Consider the following 20506-nt stretch of genomic DNA (forward strand, 5'->3'; position numbering starts at 1 on the left):
AAGTAACAGTGCAGAATGACACATACAGAATGAGTGTAAATGTTCACAGTTGCATCAACTATGTACAGGTGATGCTTCTTAAGGTTGTATTTAGAATCTGTACAAGTAGGCTTATATGCAGCATAAAATATGATATGTGATATGCATGTTTTGTATTGGCGAGAAAAGAGGGAAGAATGCACAAACACTGGTGTAGTTTAAAGCCCTAATGCATTGTTTACTTGCAAGTGTTCGGTGTGTATGTTTGAAGTGCAGGAGTCCATGGGGAGGTGAATAATAAGCAACCACTGGAGTCTGCTATGCATATATAGAGCAGAGATGTTTAAAGTAGAACCCGTAGGCCACATTTAGCCAATCGCCATTCTATCTAAAAAGAGAGGCAGAATCATGAGTAGTTGATTCTGGGGAATGCCTTTGACAGAATTCGAATTTAATGTAAACTTTAGTTTTAATGTAATTTTTGTTTTATTGAGGAGCAACAAAAAAAGTGTTCCCAGAGATGGGTGGTGACTGGAAGGGCATCCGCTGCGTAAAAACTTGCTGGATAAGTTGGCGGTTTATTCCGCTGTGGCAACCCTAGATTTAGGGACTAAGCCAACAAGAAAATGAATGAGTGAATAAATGAATGAACAAAAAAAGTGAAATGTTAAAACTGAATTAGACTTTTAAAACATAAACACTGTCAGATAGAGGACAATGCACAAGACATCGGTGAGCAAATCAAGACAAAGGCACGAGCAGCTCGAATAGTAATTAGCTTTATTGTGTTATAAATGGGATTGTTTATGTTTTTATTGTAACATGTTCATTTTAAAATGATACTGCATCATTAATTGTATGTTGTAAAGCAAGATTTTGTAGTATTTTTTAAATGTTAGCAAATAAATTATGAAATTACCCATGGCAAATTTAATGTCATACAATTTACTTCAGCCCTCAGTCAGGTTTGGTTTTTGGCCCTTTATAAGAAAAAGTTTGGGCACCTCAGAGAGAGAAATTAGCATGGAGTTTTCTTTTGAGAATCAAACTCAAACTGGTCTTCTTCTTGGGTCCTTTTAAGGGCTTGCAGCTGTGATTGATCGGCAGTGACGAGGGTGCAGCTGTGGTGCATTAAGGACTATGGCGAGGCACACACACACACACACACACACACACACACACACACACACACACACACACACACACACACACACAAACTGACACTTTAGAAATAAGCTATTTCAATAGCAGTGCCTACGTTACGTTTATCAGCTGGAGTGCCCACAAGATTCACTAGCCGTTCGCCCAGACTACACCTCCCACAATTTTTTGCCCTGATTACATATTCACACCTGAAATGCATGATATGTATTTAGATTATACTGACACCTGCACACGATTACTGACTATCATATAAGCACCACTAACTCACCCAGTCTTTGCTCAGTCCAATTTCACTGCTGTGTTCATTACTCCACATGTCTCTGTTCTGTTTTTTACTACTTTACTCTCTACTGTGTTTTGGACTTTTTGTGAACTATTGAGAGCTTGATATCTGCCCTGACCTTCACCTGTTTATTGGACTATGCTCTTGGATTACCAGTCTGCTTATATTTTTACTTGTATTTTTACAACTGAATGTTGGACCATCCTTTCAAATACAGTTGTGTTTTCAACTTCTCTTCTGTTGTCATGCCTATTCATAACGAACAACATACTTACAGCAAAATTGGCAACTTGCAACTTTTCAAGTATCTTCAGCTATTTTACTCTAAAAGATGGCTGCAGTGGATGTCAGACTTAGTTTTAGTACAACTTTTCCTGAGCTAATTAATTAAACCACTTTTAATGTCTAACAAGTAATGTACTGTACATTCTAGAGCTTAACACGTTTACCACATAAAGAGGTGCTGTGGTTGTAAACTTTACTGAAGCAAAGAAAATCACACTTGGATGAACATTCTAGGTTTGGTTAAAAAAGAGAGAGTCCGTTTCACACTTCCTCTTACAGGACAAACAGATTTTTTGATTTTTTCTCATGACAGCAGTTTGCAGTATATGTGTGTTTTTTGTATTTCTCATCCAGTCAGCTTGCATATGAGAGCACATTAGAAAGGTAAGAATTACTAAAACAAATATTAAATTTAATTCAGTTTTGATTTTTGGGATGTTTTAGCCCCCTTTTTTTAATTGAACAACAAGACTGATAATAGCAATTTAAAACATGTGGGCTGTGTGCTACTAGACCGCCCTTCAGTGCCATTTGCTGAAAAATGATTGTCAAATTTTATTTTTGAAAGTGTAAAATAACTTTGTTTTTATTTAGTTTAAGGTTAAACCTGGGAACATCATGAGGCCTCTGATTATTCATTTGCTTTTTCAAGGTATGGAATGTGTTTTTATTCTTTATATACAGTAATAGATGCAACTATTGTATGTGTTCAGTATATAGCATACATACTCTATAAAGTCTGTGGCTAAATTTCTAGAGTTTAGTATCTACTAAAGCTGCACAAAAAAAAATTCTATTTAAAAAAAATAAAAAATTTGTCTGTGTTCTATATTTACTTTAAGCTTTTGATGTAGACAAATGCTTATAATAATAACAATAATAAATGATAAAAATTTTTAAGTTTTGCATCTCTTTTCCTTAACTGTACCGAAATCTATACCAGAACTGTGAAAGCTGTAGTTAGTTCAATCTCTAAAATATGTGAAGTTAATAAAATTAATAGCCCTTCTGTAAAATTCTTATTCTTTTAAAAACATTTTCCAAGTTGGCTGGAATATTTTCTGGAATATTTTGTTTGACTGGAATATTTTAGTTTTTGGCTGGAATAAAAGCAGTTCAGATCAGACCCTTTTTATTAGATTGGCCACAGAATAAACACTGCTTTTCCCCTGCCTGATTAACTGAACCTGCCTAAATAATCTAGTTAAGCTTTTAAATTGCTTTTTAAACTGAACTTCAAAACAGCCCACACAATAATTTGTAATTAGTTATTAGAAATTAGTTTATAAAGCTCGATAAAAGAGATAAAATGTGTGATCTTATCTCTGTTAAACAGCACGATTTATTGTCATCTGTGTAATTTTTTTTTAAATAAATAAATAAAATTTCACACGAAGACTAATAATTAGTTGTGTGTGTGTGTGTGTGTGTGTGTGTGTGTGTGTGTGTGTGTGTGTGTGTGTGTGTGTGTGTGTGTGTGTGTGTGTGTGCAGTAGTCAACATTTGAAGTGAATCAAAAATGTTTGTTTTTTCGTCCTAAGTCTAGTATGCCTGTTATCTAATATTTGTAGAATAATGCTGAGAAAGGTTTTGATCCACTTCAAATGTTGACTACTGTATTTATAGACCCATGCAGCTAAAATAAAGTGCTCTCTAATCATTTTTAGAATATCAATGACATGTCTATCAAATCTGTATATTTGGTAAATCAAATGAAGAAGCAAATCAAAATGAGAGTTTTTGAATCAGAATCAAATTCTGAACAATCTGAACACCCGAGTCTATCCTCAGCTCTACTATTTATATTCTTCATCTTAATATCAGTTTAAAGCAGTTACTGCAAATTTGGCCAGACTCAGACTTTCTCATTGGAGCAACATTAGTTATTTATTATCTCAATTAATTTCTATAAACCATTAATATTTAACCAACACTCTTGCATATATACATACATTTCCATATACAGTACGTCATTCTTTTTGGCCTGATTTTAATCTAAATTTTATTGGGTAACTTAACCACGAGTGTCACACATTTCAAGTCTGTGCTTTTCAATGCACTGTATAAAGCGACACGCTACAATGATCAAGTTCACCTTCACCCAAACAGTCCATGCAAATTCATTGTGTGTAGTTTACTGACTTTATGTTATCATATCAAATACCAGCCTTCTTAAATGACAGCAAGGCAAAGATTATAAGAAAAATAAAAGTAACTTTAGGAACAGCAGTGACTTTTAGTTGTCTAATGTAGACCTTCAATTACTTTCACTACCTGAAGCATATTACATGTTCTCCATCTTTTGTCCCTCAGTTGTTCTACTGTATGGTGCTCTCGGATGGGATGTGACAGTGCCAAGAAACATTCGTGGTCTTCGCGGTTCCTGTCTGGTGATTCCATGTTCTTTCAGCTACACATCATACCCAGCCCCAAACCCACGTAGAGTTGTGTGGTATCAGTGGGTCTCTAAAGGTTATCCTTTGGTCTGTGATCAATGGTATCCAAATGATGTTATTGACAAGTTCAGAGGAAAAACAGATTTATATAGAAAACCCCATTGGGATTGCACTCTGCTGATTTCTAAAGTGGCTCGCTCTCACCATGGAGAAAAAATATATGCATGGATCGACCCTGAAAATGTTGGAAAGAGCACTTATGCATTTTATGATGTCACCTCTACAATCTATGTTGATGGTATGTAAATATTGCTGTGTACTGGACAACACCTGTGATTATTCAACTAGTAAAATATTATATCATGATTTAAAATAGTCACAGTTTTAACAAAATCTTTAAAAGATTTATGGTCAAAATAGAGACTGGAATTGGTTGTATTGTACATTTTACATTAGTTTGATGAACTTCTCGTGGTTATTCTGATGTCATACATCCATGAAAACTGATCTGGGCTATGGAGTAAAAAAGATGTAGTTGGTTAGCAATGCAATTCAATTATTTTAAGTGTGTATTGTATAGTGGTCACTGTTTATTTCAAAGCAAAATTATTTGATTTACATCACATTTACTTGAGGTTTTACATACATACATAGGATTTACATACATCCTAGTTTTATTCTAGTTTTATCCTAGTTTTATTCAAGTGATTCAAGAGATGATATACTAATGATATAGTAATTTGAATGTTTATGTGAATTACAGACAATCCAGTGGAGCCCAGCATTGAAATTTATGGAGGTAATAAGATGGGTGAATCCATCACAGTAGTATGTTCGACCTTCCACACATGTCCGTACAAAAAACCAACAATCTCTCTGAACGGCATAAATAAAGATGATCAAACAAATGATGAACATAAAGGAAATGGCTTGTGGAAAATCTCTCTGACACACACAGGTGTTGTAAAGACAGAAAGCCTCAATTTTCAGTGTTCAGTAACACATTATGGGGGCAGAACAGCAAGTTCTTCAAAGTACAAAAGTGCCAAATGTGAGTGTAAACAAATATGTTCTGTTCTGTGCACTATTATTTGCACGCTCACTTTAAATGTTGCAGATTAACCTGTTTTAAGATTTCTTTTCACTTTCAGGTGTTCATCAAAAAATAATAATTGAGCCTGCAGTGGGAGATGTCACTGAGCACGTCCAGCAGATCTTCACCTGTACCATCTACCATTCCTGTCAGAATGAGAAACCAACCATCACATGGAACTACAGGGACATGCAGATCTCAGAAGAGACAAAAACACTTTCTGGTTTAAATCGGGCCACCTATTCCAAAATAATCTTTGTGGGTAAAAACAAAGACCATGGAAAGAGATTGATTTGCACTGCAAGCTTTTCTGGAGGAAGCACTGAAGCTTCTGTCAGTATACGCGTACAGCGTGAGTAATTTGTTAGCATTTCGTCTGATATGTGTGATCTCTCAATATTTGTTCTCTCCCTGTATTATTCACTTTTAAAAAATTTACATTTTGGTTGAAGCATTATTTTAACCTTAATAACCAATGCACTTATCAAATACAAAATGTTTTATTTAACATCGATTTTCACTTTGTTTTAATTATGAATAACAAGTAGAAAATTATTCATAATTTTTAATTTATTTATTCATTTATCCACTAGGCCATTTATATTTTTATAATTTATCCCACAGGTGTTCTGCTGTTTGATGCTTTAGGATGGGAAATGAAAATCCCGCAAGACATTCACGGCCTCAAAGGTTCCTGTCTGGTGATTCCATGTTCTTTCAGCTACAAATCAAACCCACCCCAAAACCCAAATAGAGTCGTGTGGTATCAGTGGGCTTCTAGTGGCCGTCCTTTAGTTTATGATTCTTTGCATGCAAATAATGTCATCACAAAGTTCAGAGGAAAAACTGAATTATATGGAAACTCAAACTCAAATTGTAGTCTCCTGATCAAAAACCTGGAACAGTCCCACCATAATGAGAAATTATACACAAGGATTGACCCTGAAAATATTGCATGGACCAACTACAAACATGATGATTTTACCTCTACAATCCTTATTGACGGTATGTAAATACTCTTGGAATAATACTCATTCACTCTTATGTCTGTTCAACTGCAGTAAAAGATTGTACTGGTAATAACATCGGACTTAATATAATGCTTCTCTGAAGTTGTTTTGAAATTATTTTGAATAGGATTTTGACCTAAACGTTTATTTTTTATATGCCTTTGTCTTATTAAAATAAAGTAATAGTAAAACATTATTTAAAAAGTTAGTTCAGAGAAAACAAAACACTTATTTTAAAGAATTCAAATTGTATACATTTTTTATTGTTTTCTTATTGTCAATAGAAAGTCCACAGCTGCCCAAAATGGATTTTTCTGGAGGTGAAAGGATGGGCGACAATATCACGGTAACATGTTCAGCTTTCCACACGTGTCCACACAGCAAACCAAGTATCACTCTGAATGGTGTTGAAGGATCTGATGAAATAAAGCATGAGTCCTTTAAAGATGGTCAGTGGAAAATCACTCTGACACGAAAAGCTGTGGTAAAGGCAGAAAGTTCAAGCATTGAGTGCTCAGTAACATATCATGGTGGTGTAAAAGCGACAGCTACAATGACCAAAAATGTCAAATGTGAGTGTTAACAAGTATGAACGGCTGCATGTGCTATTACTGTAGCTATAATGTTTGTAAGCCATGTTGACAAGAGATCATTTCACTTTCAGGTGTTCATCAAAAAATAACGATTGAGCCTGCAATAGCAGATGTCACTGAGGGCGTTGAACAGCTCTTTAACTGTACCGTCTACCATTCCTGTCAGAAGGAGAATCCAACCATCACATGGAACTACGAGAACATGCAGGTCTCAGAGGGGAGAAAAACACTTTCAGGTTTAGATCGAATCACCTATTCCAATATAACCTTCCTGGGTGCGAAAGAAGACAATGGGAAGGAGCTGACGTGCACTGTACAAATGTCTGGAGGAAACAGTGAAAAATCTGTTGTTTTACGTGTAAAAGGTGAGTTATTTGTTAGTGACATATTTTGGCTTATACTCAGGATAAAAGCACAAATCTGTGTCATTTTATGCATTATTTACTCCTAAATGATTCAGATTAGTACTGTAAAATGACGTTGCACCTTGCAAAATTAGCCATAGTTTTACTCCACTAACAATATTTTGGTTAAACAATGACATTAAGAAATTAAGTCGACTTATTAATTTTTACAAATTTAAGTGGCTTAAACATAAAACAAATAAGATGTGTGCCCAAAAAACTCGGGATGTAAATTGTTTCAGCTCATTGTATATAAGTAGTTTGAAAAAACAGCAAATTTCATTATTTTAGTGTGATTTCATCACTTCAGCTACAGTAAAACTTTATCACATCTCTAAGAGCCATATTGTGTTTTCATTATTTTCAACATTTACAAAATTACATATTTTTTAGCCTAAAGTTTCACTTCCCTCATGCTGTCAAACATTTTGTTTCTCTTACAGAGTACCAAAAACCAGATCCAATCCTGAATGAAAGTATGTGCATTTTAAAAGTTGCCACGGTCAAGTTCTTACTCTGCACTCCTCCACCTTTTGGATATAAAATAGTGTAATTATTAGCCAAATGTCATGTCATAAGGTTTATTAATCCAATATATTGTGTCATTTGTAATTTTAGCTTACTTTCAATACATGGCAGACGTGATACCCAAGATCACTGCTCTTCCTCGTTCCTGTGTGGTGATACCGTGCAGTTTTACTCCTGAAGATGAACATCTCACTCGACTTCGTGTTCGTTGGGTCAACAAAAAGGGTGGCTACATGTATCACACTGACCCGGTGGACGTCTTGGACAACTTTAAAGGCCGCACAAAACTCCTCGGAGACCCGGATGAGCAGAACTGTACTCTGGAGATGGACGATGTACGAACTCATGACAACGGGCCGTTTTGCTTTCAAGCTGAAAAAAAAGAGGAGAAATACAGCTTCAACAACAGCTGTGTGTTCATTATAATGCGAAGTGAGAAAATATGATCTCTCACTAAAGTTAAATTCTAATGTATTTAATGCAAGTCATTACAAAACTGATTTAATGTCTTTATTGTGTCTTGAAGAAACGCCGGACACACCTGTGATATCACCCCTCCCTAACGACATCAAACCCGGGACAGCAGTCACTGTTAAATGTTCAGTCAAACACACATGCTCCTCTCACCCTCCTGAAATCATATGGAGTGTCTCAACAGTTCGAGAAACTATCAGCCACAATCCCATGGGTGGAGGCGTCTGGGAAACAGTGTCCACTGTGAACTTTATTCTCACCGGATATGAAGAGGAAGATAAAATTGTCTGCAATGCCAAATTTTGGGGTGGTAAAACACAGAGCAACAGTTCTGCCCCCCTGAGTGTTAAGAGTGAGTAAAGACCTTTAGGAGATCTTTGGCTGTATGAATCTGTCCTTTGTTATAGGACAGCTGTAGTAAAATAGAAACTGCACATCTTCATGCTGTGATTAATAATTATTTTAAAAAATCATAGGAATTCAAGCGGTTGAATCTGGGCCTTATATCATTGCTTCTTCACTTGTGTTCATCCTCATTTGCATACTTGCTGGAGTCTTCATTTACAGGAGGCGACAAAGGTACCTGACTTCTTTTTTTTTGGCTTAAACTCATGCTTCAAAATTTTTTAATCGCTGTGTCGCTGTGCCAAATATTGTAATATTTAAACCTACCATATATCAATTGAAGCATTATTCATCCAGCTTTCATATGAAGTTTAAACCTCAATTTAAAAAAATGGACGTCTAGTTTTAAATGGTTTATCAGTATATCCCCAATTTAGGGTTTTATTTGCAATAAAGCTCTTTGTGAATGTTTGGTATTTGAAACTGTTCCCTTGTAGCGCATTAATTGCAGTGTGAGAAATGAGGAAGTATGTATTTAGGACTTTGATTCTGTCATCATTAGTGTGTTCTGATCAACATTTACAAAAGCCAAGTGTGTTTTGAGTTTGTTATGAGTGGATATCAATCTTACACTTTTTGACATATTGCTAAGGAGTGTTCAGCTTTCCACACGTGTCCACACAGCAAACCAAGTATCACTCTGAATGGTGTTGAAGGATCTGATGAAATAAAGCATGAGTCCTTTAAAGATGGTCAGTGGAAAATCACTCTGACACGAAAAGCTGTGGTAAAGGCAGAAAGTTCAAGCATTGAGTGCTCAGTAACATATCATGGTGGTGTAAAAGCGACAGCTACAATGACCAAAAATGTCAAATGTGAGTGTTAACAAGTATGAACGGCTGCATGTGCTATTACTGTAGCTATAATGTTTGTAAGCCATGTTGACAAGAGATCATTTCACTTTCAGGTGTTCATCAAAAAATAACGATTGAGCCTGCAATAGCAGATGTCACTGAGGGCGTTGAACAGCTCTTTAACTGTACCGTCTACCATTCCTGTCAGAAGGAGAATCCAACCATCACATGGAACTACGAGAACATGCAGGTCTCAGAGGGGAGAAAAACACTTTCAGGTTTAGATCGAATCACCTATTCCAATATAACCTTCCTGGGTGCGAAAGAAGACAATGGGAAGGAGCTGACGTGCACTGTACAAATGTCTGGAGGAAACAGTGAAAAATCTGTTGTTTTACGTGTAAAAGGTGAGTTATTTGTTAGTGACATATTTTGGCTTATACTCAGGATAAAAGCACAAATCTGTGTCATTTTATGCATTATTTACTCCTAAATGATTCAGATTAGTACTGTAAAATGACGTTGCACCTTGCAAAATTAGCCATAGTTTTACTCCACTAACAATATTTTGGTTAAACAATGACATTAAGAAATTAAGTCGACTTATTAATTTTTACAAATTTAAGTGGCTTAAACATAAAACAAATAAGATGTGTGCCCAAAAAACTCGGGATGTAAATTGTTTCAGCTCATTGTATATAAGTAGTTTGAAAAAACAGCAAATTTCATTATTTTAGTGTGATTTCATCACTTCAGCTACAGTAAAACTTTATCACATCTCTAAGAGCCATATTGTGTTTTCATTATTTTCAACATTTACAAAATTACATATTTTTTAGCCTAAAGTTTCACTTCCCTCATGCTGTCAAACATTTTGTTTCTCTTACAGAGTACCAAAAACCAGATCCAATCCTGAATGAAAGTATGTGCATTTTAAAAGTTGCCACGGTCAAGTTCTTACTCTGCACTCCTCCACCTTTTGGATATAAAATAGTGTAATTATTAGCCAAATGTCATGTCATAAGGTTTATTAATCCAATATATTGTGTCATTTGTAATTTTAGCTTACTTTCAATACATGGCAGACGTGATACCCAAGATCACTGCTCTTCCTCGTTCCTGTGTGGTGATACCGTGCAGTTTTACTCCTGAAGATGAACATCTCACTCGACTTCGTGTTCGTTGGGTCAACAAAAAGGGTGGCTACATGTATCACACTGACCCGGTGGACGTCTTGGACAACTTTAAAGGCCGCACAAAACTCCTCGGAGACCCGGATGAGCAGAACTGTACTCTGGAGATGGACGATGTACGAACTCATGACAACGGGCCGTTTTGCTTTCAAGCTGAAAAAAAAGAGGAGAAATACAGCTTCAACAACAGCTGTGTGTTCATTATAATGCGAAGTGAGAAAATATGATCTCTCACTAAAGTTAAATTCTAATGTATTTAATGCAAGTCATTACAAAACTGATTTAATGTCTTTATTGTGTCTTGAAGAAACGCCGGACACACCTGTGATATCACCCCTCCCTAACGACATCAAACCCGGGACAGCAGTCACTGTTAAATGTTCAGTCAAACACACATGCTCCTCTCACCCTCCTGAAATCATATGGAGTGTCTCAACAGTTCGAGAAACTATCAGCCACAATCCCATGGGTGGAGGCGTCTGGGAAACAGTGTCCACTGTGAACTTTATTCTCACCGGATATGAAGAGGAAGATAAAATTGTCTGCAATGCCAAATTTTGGGGTGGTAAAACACAGAGCAACAGTTCTGCCCCCCTGAGTGTTAAGAGTGAGTAAAGACCTTTAGGAGATCTTTGGCTGTATGAATCTGTCCTTTGTTATAGGACAGCTGTAGTAAAATAGAAACTGCACATCTTCATGCTGTGATTAATAATTATTTTAAAAAATCATAGGAATTCAAGCGGTTGAATCTGGGCCTTATATCATTGCTTCTTCACTTGTGTTCATCCTCATTTGCATACTTGCTGGAGTCTTCATTTACAGGAGGCGACAAAGGTACCTGACTTCTTTTTTTTGGCTTAAACTCATGCTTCAAAATTTTTTAATCGCTGTGTCGCTGTGCCAAATATTGTAATATTTAAACCTACCATATATCAATTGAAGCATTATTCATCCAGCTTTCATATGAAGTTTAAACCTCAATTTAAAAAAATGGACGTCTAGTTTTAAATGGTTTATCAGTATATCCCCAATTTAGGGTTTTATTTGCAATAAAGCTCTTTGTGAATGTTTGGTATTTGAAACTGTTCCCTTGTAGCGCATTAATTGCAGTGTGAGAAATGAGGAAGTATGTATTTAGGACTTTGATTCTGTCATCATTAGTGTGTTCTGATCAACATTTACAAAAGCCAAGTGTGTTTTGAGTTTGTTATGAGTGGATATCAATCTTACACTTTTTGACATATTGCTAAGGAGTGCTCAGTTTAATTATCTTGTAATTTCTGTTTGTATTACCTACCACTGGACAACTTTTGACTTTTACGTTGTCATTATTGATTCTAGACAGCCTTGTGAGGACATAACAAGATCTGAGCCAAGGTATGTTTGACATCTTTATGTAATTCAGAGCTGAAGTCTGGTTTCTAATACTCAAGCAATCTCTGTTTTGTAGGAGATCAGTTTGGAACAGATTTTCAAGGTTGGAGTTTACTTTAATGAATTTATCATTTGATTTTGATTTTTGTTCTTGAGTCTAAATTTAACATTTGTTCTCCAGTCGTTTTAGTATGCCTGATGGAAGAGCAGCTTGGTTTAATAGTGGAAACAGGAGTGATATCAGGCAAGTTCAACAATGAATTGATAAAGCTGTGGTTATTGCTGTTGGTAATGATTCTAATCTCTCTAATACACAAACAAGGGATGCGCCTGGAAGACCACCGAAGCCTGAGCAAAGGTAGATTGAAAATATAATTACAATATTACAAAGATTAAGCATAAACTCAGCCCAAATGATCATGTTTGTAATCATAAATAAAAAAAAAACTGTAAATTAGCAGTTTTCAATATTTTGTGATTTGTATTTTTATTTTTATCCGTTTATTTATTTACTTCCAACAACTTTTAACCTTTAAAAGTTTGAAAAATTGACATTTATTAACATTTTAATAGTTTAGAGTGACATTGTCTGGGTTGGTGTTGTATATTAAAGTAGAAAAATCTTGTAATAAAATGCATTTTTTGTTATTTTCAGACTTATTTATCTTTATATTATTTATTTTGCATTATATTATTATTATTATTATATTATATTATTTAAACTATACTAAAATGTCAATAAGTATTTTCTTGATTTCAGACACCAGGTCCAGTAGTACAAAAGACAGACAAAACAATACAAACCACACAATATAAATTAAAAAAGACAGCTAGGCCAATATTTCATCAAAGATGACTGATAACGCACCTCAGTAAGGCTAAGGTTCATCAACAACATTAAAATGCCATTCTGAGACCTCTCTAAGCGACAGATAAACTTGTCAAAAATTTCTCATTAAAGCAAAAAATGAACGAACTCTTACCTTACAAAATAATTCACTTGCACTGCATCTATGTTTTTTAAGAAGAATCCTCACACAATCATTGTATAAACTTGCAGCTTATGGAGATCTCTCTTTTTTTATTATTCCACAGAGGAGCTGTTTATAAAGAACCACAATAAGTTCTAAAGAGACTTATCTTAACCTGCTCCGAACACAAATAAAACGTTTTCACCAGCATATTTGCTTGAGCTTATCACTTTTGACATTCCCTGTACATATCATTATCATCACTCATATCTTAAGTATTGACATGCCCTATATGTTTAATAGTTTCACTAACACTGTTGAATTTTGAAAGTTTAATTTTTAACATCAGAAGCTGACAGAACAGAGACCAAGGTCCTATAATACAATTCACAATCGCAAATGAACACATATGAAAACTGTCAATTAACAGATATTTTAATCATTGTACAATTTATTTTACAAATCTCCCCTCTCAACAGACGAAGCATCTGGAGCCGATTTTCTAGGTAATGAATTCATTAAAACTTTGGCTGCGTCCGAATTCGCCTACTACTGCATCTGAATTAGAATTTACAACTCGACCATTGGAAAAGTACATTCTATACAGTGTGAATGTGAGTAGTATGAATAGAACTTGAACATACTACATCCGCCAGTTTGTCATAATCACCTGACCTACCTTCATCAATTGCATCGCTTCACTTCTATTCGTTTTTTCTCTCCCGATGCATCATGGAATATTGTAGCATCTATCGATTGCGCACTTCAGAATCTTGCCAGATGTAGTAGGTCATCTGGGTACTTCTCACATATTGTTTTTGAATACTGTACTACTCAGCTCGCATACTGTTTTTTCAGCACACTATTTAGTATGGAAGGGTTTGATTTTGGATGCAGCCCTAATCTGTTGATTTTGTTATGTGTTCCTCTATTAAATAATAAAATCATCCAATTTGTTGATGTAATTCTCTTTTCCATCTAGACATCAATCACCCAGAAATAATCCAAATATGAGAGCAGAATACAAGTCAGTAATCTATTTATAAAATTCAATTTAGTATGAAAAATGACCCTGGACCAACAAACCAGTAGTATATATATTTTTTGCAATAGCCAAATCTCAAAGTTCTTCTCTATATATCAAAACTCAATTTTTGATTAGCAATGTGCATTATTAAGCACCTCATTTGGCAATTTCTCAATATTTAGATTTGTCTGAATCTTCAGATTGCAGTTTTATTTCAGCCAAATTATGAGCTATCTTAACAAACCATACATCAATGGAAAACGTATTTGTTCAGAAATCAGATAATGTTATGTAATGTATATTTTATGCAGTGCATATAATGCCACCCAAAGCCCTTCACAATTGTCTGAGGGTGTTTCTTCATGTAAGTATAAATAAATGTTAAAGAGTTGAATTTACAAATGGTTTTGAGGTCCAGGATTGCATATAAGAACATTTCAACCAAAACTACAATCATTTTTTTTTTAAGTTTACAACCCCATACAATTAACCTGTGGATTCACTAATGAACCTTTACTCTTCACAGGGCAAACAACACATGCAATGTGCCACAAAACAAGACTTTCGATAAGCCTCACATGCCGTCACCAAAAAGGTAAAGTACAGCTTCATTATATTCATGCTAGACAGCAAAATAATACTATTGAATGCAACATATCATAATAAAAGTCACCATGCCACATTAAGGTTCCTTATTCTTTAAGAGTGTTTGTTATAACATAAAACATAGAATTTGGTGTATATAAATACTATAAATGAACACATTTACTGGCAATACTGATATTTTAAATATACTGATATTTTTAATATATACAATACTGTATATATTAAAATTCATAAGCGTATATGCCTTGGCAGATACATGCAAAGGTCTATCAATGGTACACTGAAGGAATAGTTCACACAAAAACTTCCCATTTTCCAAACCTGAGATGGGTTCTTTTGCTGAGCACACACATAAAAAAAAAATCCATTAGTCATTGGTTACTATCTTTTGTCCCTTTACCAAAGTTTATTTTGTACTTACTGTAACATAAAAGAAACTCATACAGGTATAGAACAAGTGGTGAATAAGTAAAGATAACAGAATTTCAGATTTTGGGTGAACTATCCATTTAAATACATTTACTGTAATTTATGATAAACATTGATTTTGCATTCTTATTTTCCTTTGTGCTCTTCAGTCAACGAAAAACCTGTGGTGTAAGTACATTTACCACTACATTTGCTTTTTTACAAATATAATCTCAGTTTCTAAAACTGATTCATTGACTAATCTATCTGTTTCTGTTAAAATCTTCTTTTTAGGGTTACGATCATGATGCTGATTACACCAACTTATATTGAAATCTCTGATGAAAATGTCCATAATTAAGGCTTAGTAATACAAGTAAAAGCAAGAATAGATTGTCTAATTTGTAATCACATTCCTTAGATTTCCTCCAGTGTACCTCTTTTCCATATTGTGTTATCTGTAGCTTGTATTAACTTTGATGTAGATTTATTATTTAAGATTATTCCATAAATAATCCATCCAAAATTTCACTCATTCAGTACACAAATCATATAACATTTTTAATGAAATATATCATTTGAAAATTTTGCTTGTGCTTCAAATAAGATTTGCGTGGCTTAAGTATTAACAGTAATGTATTGTCATGTATCTCAATTGCTTTAATACACTCAAAAATATATTTAGCTTAATGTTCAAAAAGAGCTAAAACAACACAATTCCTAAGGTTTTTGGGGGGCAACTTAATCGCTTTATGTTCAATCCACTTAAATTTGTAAAAATAGATTTGTGCTGAGACAACATGAAGGAATTGTGTGGAAGACAACATTTTCTACAGTGTATATTCCCATATATACAGTTCAAGTCAGAATTATTAGCCCCCAGTTTATTTTTTTTCCCAATTTCTGTTTAACGGAGAGCAGATTTTTTCAACACATTTCTAAACATAATAGTTTTAATAACTCATTTCTAATAACTGATTTATTTTATCTTTGCCATGATGACAGTAAATAATATTTTACTAGATATTTTTAAGACACTTCTATACAGCTTAAAGTGACATTTAAAGGCTTAACTAGGTTAATTAAGTTTACTAGGGAGGTTAGAATAATTAGTTAAGTTAGCTGTTGAATAACGATGGTTTGTTCTGCGGACTATCGAAAAAATATAAAGCTTAATGGGGCTAATAATAATGTCCTTAAAATGGCTTTTAAAAAATTTATAACTGCTTTTATTCTAGTCAAAATTAAACAAATAAGACTTTCTCCAGACGAAAAAAACATTATCAGACATACTGTGAAAATTTCCTTGCTTTGTTAAACATCATTTTGGAAATATTTAAAAAAGAAAAATAAATTCAAAGGGGCTAATAATTCAGACTTCAACTGTATGTCTACTAGAAACTCAAGTTGTTAAAGTAACAACATTTCAGCAACATTTATGAACCAAAAATTTCCTACATACCAAAAATGGCTGCAATACACTTCAAATAACCTAAAAATAGGAATTATCTAGTCTGTTTTTGCCCTAGATTTGACACAATTAACCTTTCAGCTAAAATTATGAAGTTCATTTTGTTACATAACATAGAACACAGAAGTTTAATGTTTTATACTCATGTCATCCAAATATACTTTATAAATAAGCTCTTGTTTAATCCCGCCCCTTTTCAAAGCTCCATACAGCAGAATTTCACATGCTCAAACTCTAGTGTGACTGTGCCTTTAGACTGTATTTTTAATTAGGAACAGGTCACATTTGTTGTTCATGAATTATACGTTTAGGACCAAATGCTGCATGGAGTTTCATGCCTTGGGTTTGTGTGTATTCTCATGGACACTATCTCAACATTCTGAAGATTGTTTTGCAGGGCTAGTTAACAGCCAATTAGCAGCTCATGCTGCCGTGCCTCCTGCTCCATGCAGTCAAATAAAACCTTTTTTAAATCATGTTACAGTATGCTAGCGCAGACTCCACATAATCTACTGAATATGATGATTTTAGAGGAAATCAGAATGAATCAAAACTTAATTTTATTTTCCAGATAAAAATGTCTCATGCCAATTACAGAATCAAACAATTCAGAAATAAATGCAAAACATCATTCAAAGATAAACCAAAGAGTATAGATGAAAGTCCAAATTATACATAGTGTTGAGCGTGAGAGCTCTGCAGTATCAAAACAATGTCATTGTAAAAAATAGTTTGAAAAGCTAGTTCTGAGAGTAGCACAATTAAAAATGTTCAAATTGTATTTTGGGGCAACTTTAAATGTAATTTTTTGAAGATCATTATGTTTCTGTCCAAAAAAAGTCCACAGCAGCTTAAAATGGATATTTCTGGAGGTGAAAGGAGGGGCGACGCTATCACAGTAATATGTTCAGCTTTCCACACGTGTCCACACAGCAAACCAAATAGCCTATCGCTCTGAACGGTGTTGAAGGATCTGATGAAATAAAGCATGAGTCCTTTAAAGATGGCTACATGAAGCACATCTGTAACTTTTTTGTGCATTATTTACTCCTAAATGTAAAATGAGAACAAAGCTCAAAGTTTTTTGGAGGGACAGCTTAATTGTTTTGTGTTTAGTTCAATTAAATTTGTAAAAATGATTAAGTTCACTTAATCAATTTGTGTAGTGTATATTTGTGTATGTGTACATATATGTCAACTAGAAAATCAAGTTATTAAAGTAACATTTCAGCAACATATGAGCTTTAATTTTCCTACAAGCCAAAAATAACTGCAATAAACGTCTCAATGAAAATGTTTTCGGGGGAGTGATAATAAATCTCTTTTAGATAGAATATGTTTTTGTTACATTTTGCAGATTGCATTTTGTATCCAAGTAAAGTTTAATGTTTATTCTCATGTCATCCAAATATATTTTATTAATAAGTTTGACAAATGCAACTGACAAGTTACAGTACTATATTTGGTCTTTAGAAAACTAAAAATGACCCCTATTACTGTCAAAACGCCTATTAAAAACTTTTTACATCTGTTTACGGTATAATGTACTGCTTAATGTATATTGTAATGTTTACAGCTTGATGCTTTCCAATGTTTAAAGTCAGAATCTTCCATTTGTCCATAGGCTCCCACACATTCACTTTTAACAAGAGCTTTGAATGTTTCAAATGTTTCAGCAGCTTGTGGTTGAGTTGTTGTTCATTGGTGCAGTTCTTTGGGTAGTGTTTATCTGACATTGATCTGTAGAAAAGGAAAATAAAACAGCTCAATAATTTCAGTTCCTCCTTTTGATTTGTTTTTTTTGGGTGTAGTTTTTAATTCTGCCTCTTCAGTTTTTTTTTAAGATCATCATCTTTAAAATGTCAATGCAAATGACTTTCTTTTAAAACATGAAAGCTAGCTTTTAGTTTGTAATGAATAAAAAAATATTTGGACAATATTTAAGATGATTTTCTCAGTATTTTTATATTGTTTTGAGCACTCAGATTCCAGATTTTCACAGTTTTGTATCTTGGCTAAATATTATCATATTCAAGTAAACCATGCTCTAATGGAAAACGTTTATATTATTTCTTATTTGTAATGTATAGAAGCAATTTGACTAATAGGACTGGTTTTGTGATCCAGGGTCACAAATGTTAAAAACTATGCCACTGCTGTTCCCTTGACTTTAGGTATGCACAGGTATCAAATAAGTTATGGAACCACTGATCTAAAATATGAACAAATTAATTTCTGGAAGGCTCGTGCTGGACCACAAATCATTATCAAATCAATGTATTCGGTCCTATACCTGCCTGTGAATCTGTGTCTGCGTACATCTCATAATCCCTGTTTGTACATTGTTTAAAAATTACCACAATTTAGAGATCGTGCTCTGAGCTGTTCACATGCTCAGGAGTTCTGTAGGTTATTTCTATTTTGATACGCTTGCATTTTGGCAGTCAAGTTAAAAATTAACATTTACCAGTTGTAATTATGAGTTGTAGGGTGAAATAATTTTTTTGCCATTCAGATTGTCGTAATTTATTATGGGATGACATAAACAGACAAACGCATCACCATCCTGTTCCATAAGGCTACGCAAATTGTGATAAAGTAATTCAGTATTTGTCCTATGTAGTTAGCCTATGTAGTAGGCTATGTTTTAGTACTGTAAATGAGTTTGTAAATTAAGTTTGGAATTGTTAATAACAAACACACATACAGTTAATCCATTTGGTAAAACTACAGTTTTACAGTACAATTATTAACTATTTTATCCAATGGCAGTGATTTAATTTATTATTTTCAAAAGTGTGCAGTAACTGTTGTAGTATTAGCAGGAACTGAATTTCTTCCCTGAATGAGTTTGAAGCACTTTTACAGTAATGTCACACACATTAGAACAGAGATGTGACAATGGATCAGAGACCCCACCGCCCACTAGTGTTTCTGAAGTAACAGTGCAGAACAACACATACAGAATGAGTGTAAATGTTCACAGTTGCATCAACTATGTACAGGTGATGCTTCTTAAGGTTGTATTTAGAATCTGTACAAGTAGACTTATATGCAGCATAAAATATGATATGTGATATGCATGTTTTGTATTGGCGAGAAAAGAGGGAAGAATGCACAAACACTAGTGTAGTTTAAAGCCCTAATGCGGTGTTTACTTGCAAGTGTTTGGTGTGTATGTTTGAAGTGCAGGAGTCCATGGGGAAGTGAATAATAAGCAACCACTGGAGTCTGCTATGCATATATAGAGCAGAGATGTTTAAAGTAGAACCCGTAGGCCACATTTAGCCAATCGCCATTCTATCTAAAAAGAGAGGCAGAATCATGAGTAGTTGATTCTGGGGAATGCCTTTGACAGAATTCGAATTTAATGTAAACTTTAGTTTTAATGTAATTTTTGTTTTATTGAGGAGCAACAAAAAAAGTGTTCCCAGAGATGGGTGGTGGCTGGAAGGGCATCCGCTGCGTAAAAACTTGCTGGATAAGTTGGCGGTTTATTCCGCTGTGGCAACCCTAGATTTAGGGACTAAGCCAACAAGAAAATGAATGAGTGAATAAATGAATGAAGAAAAAAAGTGAAATGTTAAAACTGAATTAGACTTTTAAAACATAAACACTGTCAGATAGAGGACAATGCACAAGACATCGGTGAGCAAATCAAGACAAAGGCACGAGCAGCTCGAATAGTAATTAGCTTTATTGTGTTATAAATGGGATTGTTTATGTTTTTATTGTAATATGTTAATTTTAAAATGATACTGCATCATTAATTGTATGTTTTAAAGCAAGATTTTGTAGTATTTTTTAAATGTTAGCAAATAAATTATGAAATTACCCATGGCAAATTTAATGTCATACAATTTACTTCAGCCCTCAGTCAGGTTTGGTTTTTGGCCCTTTATAAGAAAAAGTTTGGGCACCTCAGAGAGAGAAATTAGCATGGAGTTTTCTTTTGAGAATCAAACTCAAACTGGTCTTCTTCTTGGGTCCTTTTAAGGGCTTGCAGCTGTGATTGATCGGCAGTGACGAGGGTGCAGCTGTGGTGCAT

The 20506-nt window shown here is 34.2% G+C and overlaps 1 protein-coding gene across 3 annotated transcripts; it reads left to right on the forward strand.

Moving 5' to 3' along the window:
* The first annotated feature begins 1420 nt into the window (after positions 1-1420).
* Positions 1421-20011, forward strand: LOC108179342 (uncharacterized). 3 transcript variants are annotated; one of them, XR_012391019.1, is made up of 27 exons: positions 1421-2095; positions 2306-2363; positions 4025-4405; positions 4871-5158; positions 5259-5552; positions 5825-6205; positions 6495-6782; positions 6875-7168; positions 7651-7683; positions 7826-8167; positions 8262-8561; positions 8686-8788; positions 9207-9429; positions 9522-9815; positions 10298-10403; positions 10494-10814; positions 10909-11208; positions 11333-11435; positions 11943-11978; positions 12052-12078; positions 12157-12219; positions 12298-12333; positions 13426-13452; positions 13929-13973; positions 14500-14568; positions 15158-15176; positions 15282-18234. XR_012391019.1 is itself a non-coding variant. In XM_068213783.2 (27 exons), the coding sequence occupies exons 2-27, from the start codon at positions 2330-2332 to the stop codon at positions 15318-15320; spliced, it is 4362 nt and encodes a 1453-aa protein (XP_068069884.2). In that variant the 5' UTR covers positions 1421-2095; positions 2306-2329; the 3' UTR covers positions 15321-20011. The 3 variants fall into 3 exon arrangements, 2 of the variants coding, with proteins under 2 accessions (XP_068069884.2, XP_073780068.1); XM_068213783.2 differs by having other exon boundaries at positions 9239-9429; positions 10298-10330; positions 10473-10814; positions 15282-20011; XM_073923967.1 differs by having other exon boundaries at positions 1998-2095; positions 10298-10330; positions 10473-10814; positions 15282-20011.
* The last annotated feature ends 495 nt before the right edge of the window (positions 20012-20506 follow it).

This window comes from Danio rerio, chromosome 15 (assembly GCF_049306965.1).
Source record: "Danio rerio strain Tuebingen ecotype United States chromosome 15, GRCz12tu, whole genome shotgun sequence".
NCBI lineage: Eukaryota > Metazoa > Chordata > Actinopteri > Cypriniformes > Danionidae > Danio > Danio rerio.

Bases quoted from the DNA above. Each gene is read 5' to 3' on its own strand.
- LOC108179342 (XM_068213783.2), top strand. From the start codon at position 2,330: ATGAGGCCTCTGATTATTCATTTGCTTTTTCAAG. The intron at 5,553-5,824 runs GTGAGTAATTTG...TTTATCCCACAG, and splicing joins TGTCAGTATACGCGTACAGC to GTGTTCTGCTGTTTGATGCT. The intron at 9,816-10,297 runs GTGAGTTATTTG...TTTCTCTTACAG, and splicing joins TGTTGTTTTACGTGTAAAAG to AGTACCAAAAACCAGATCCA.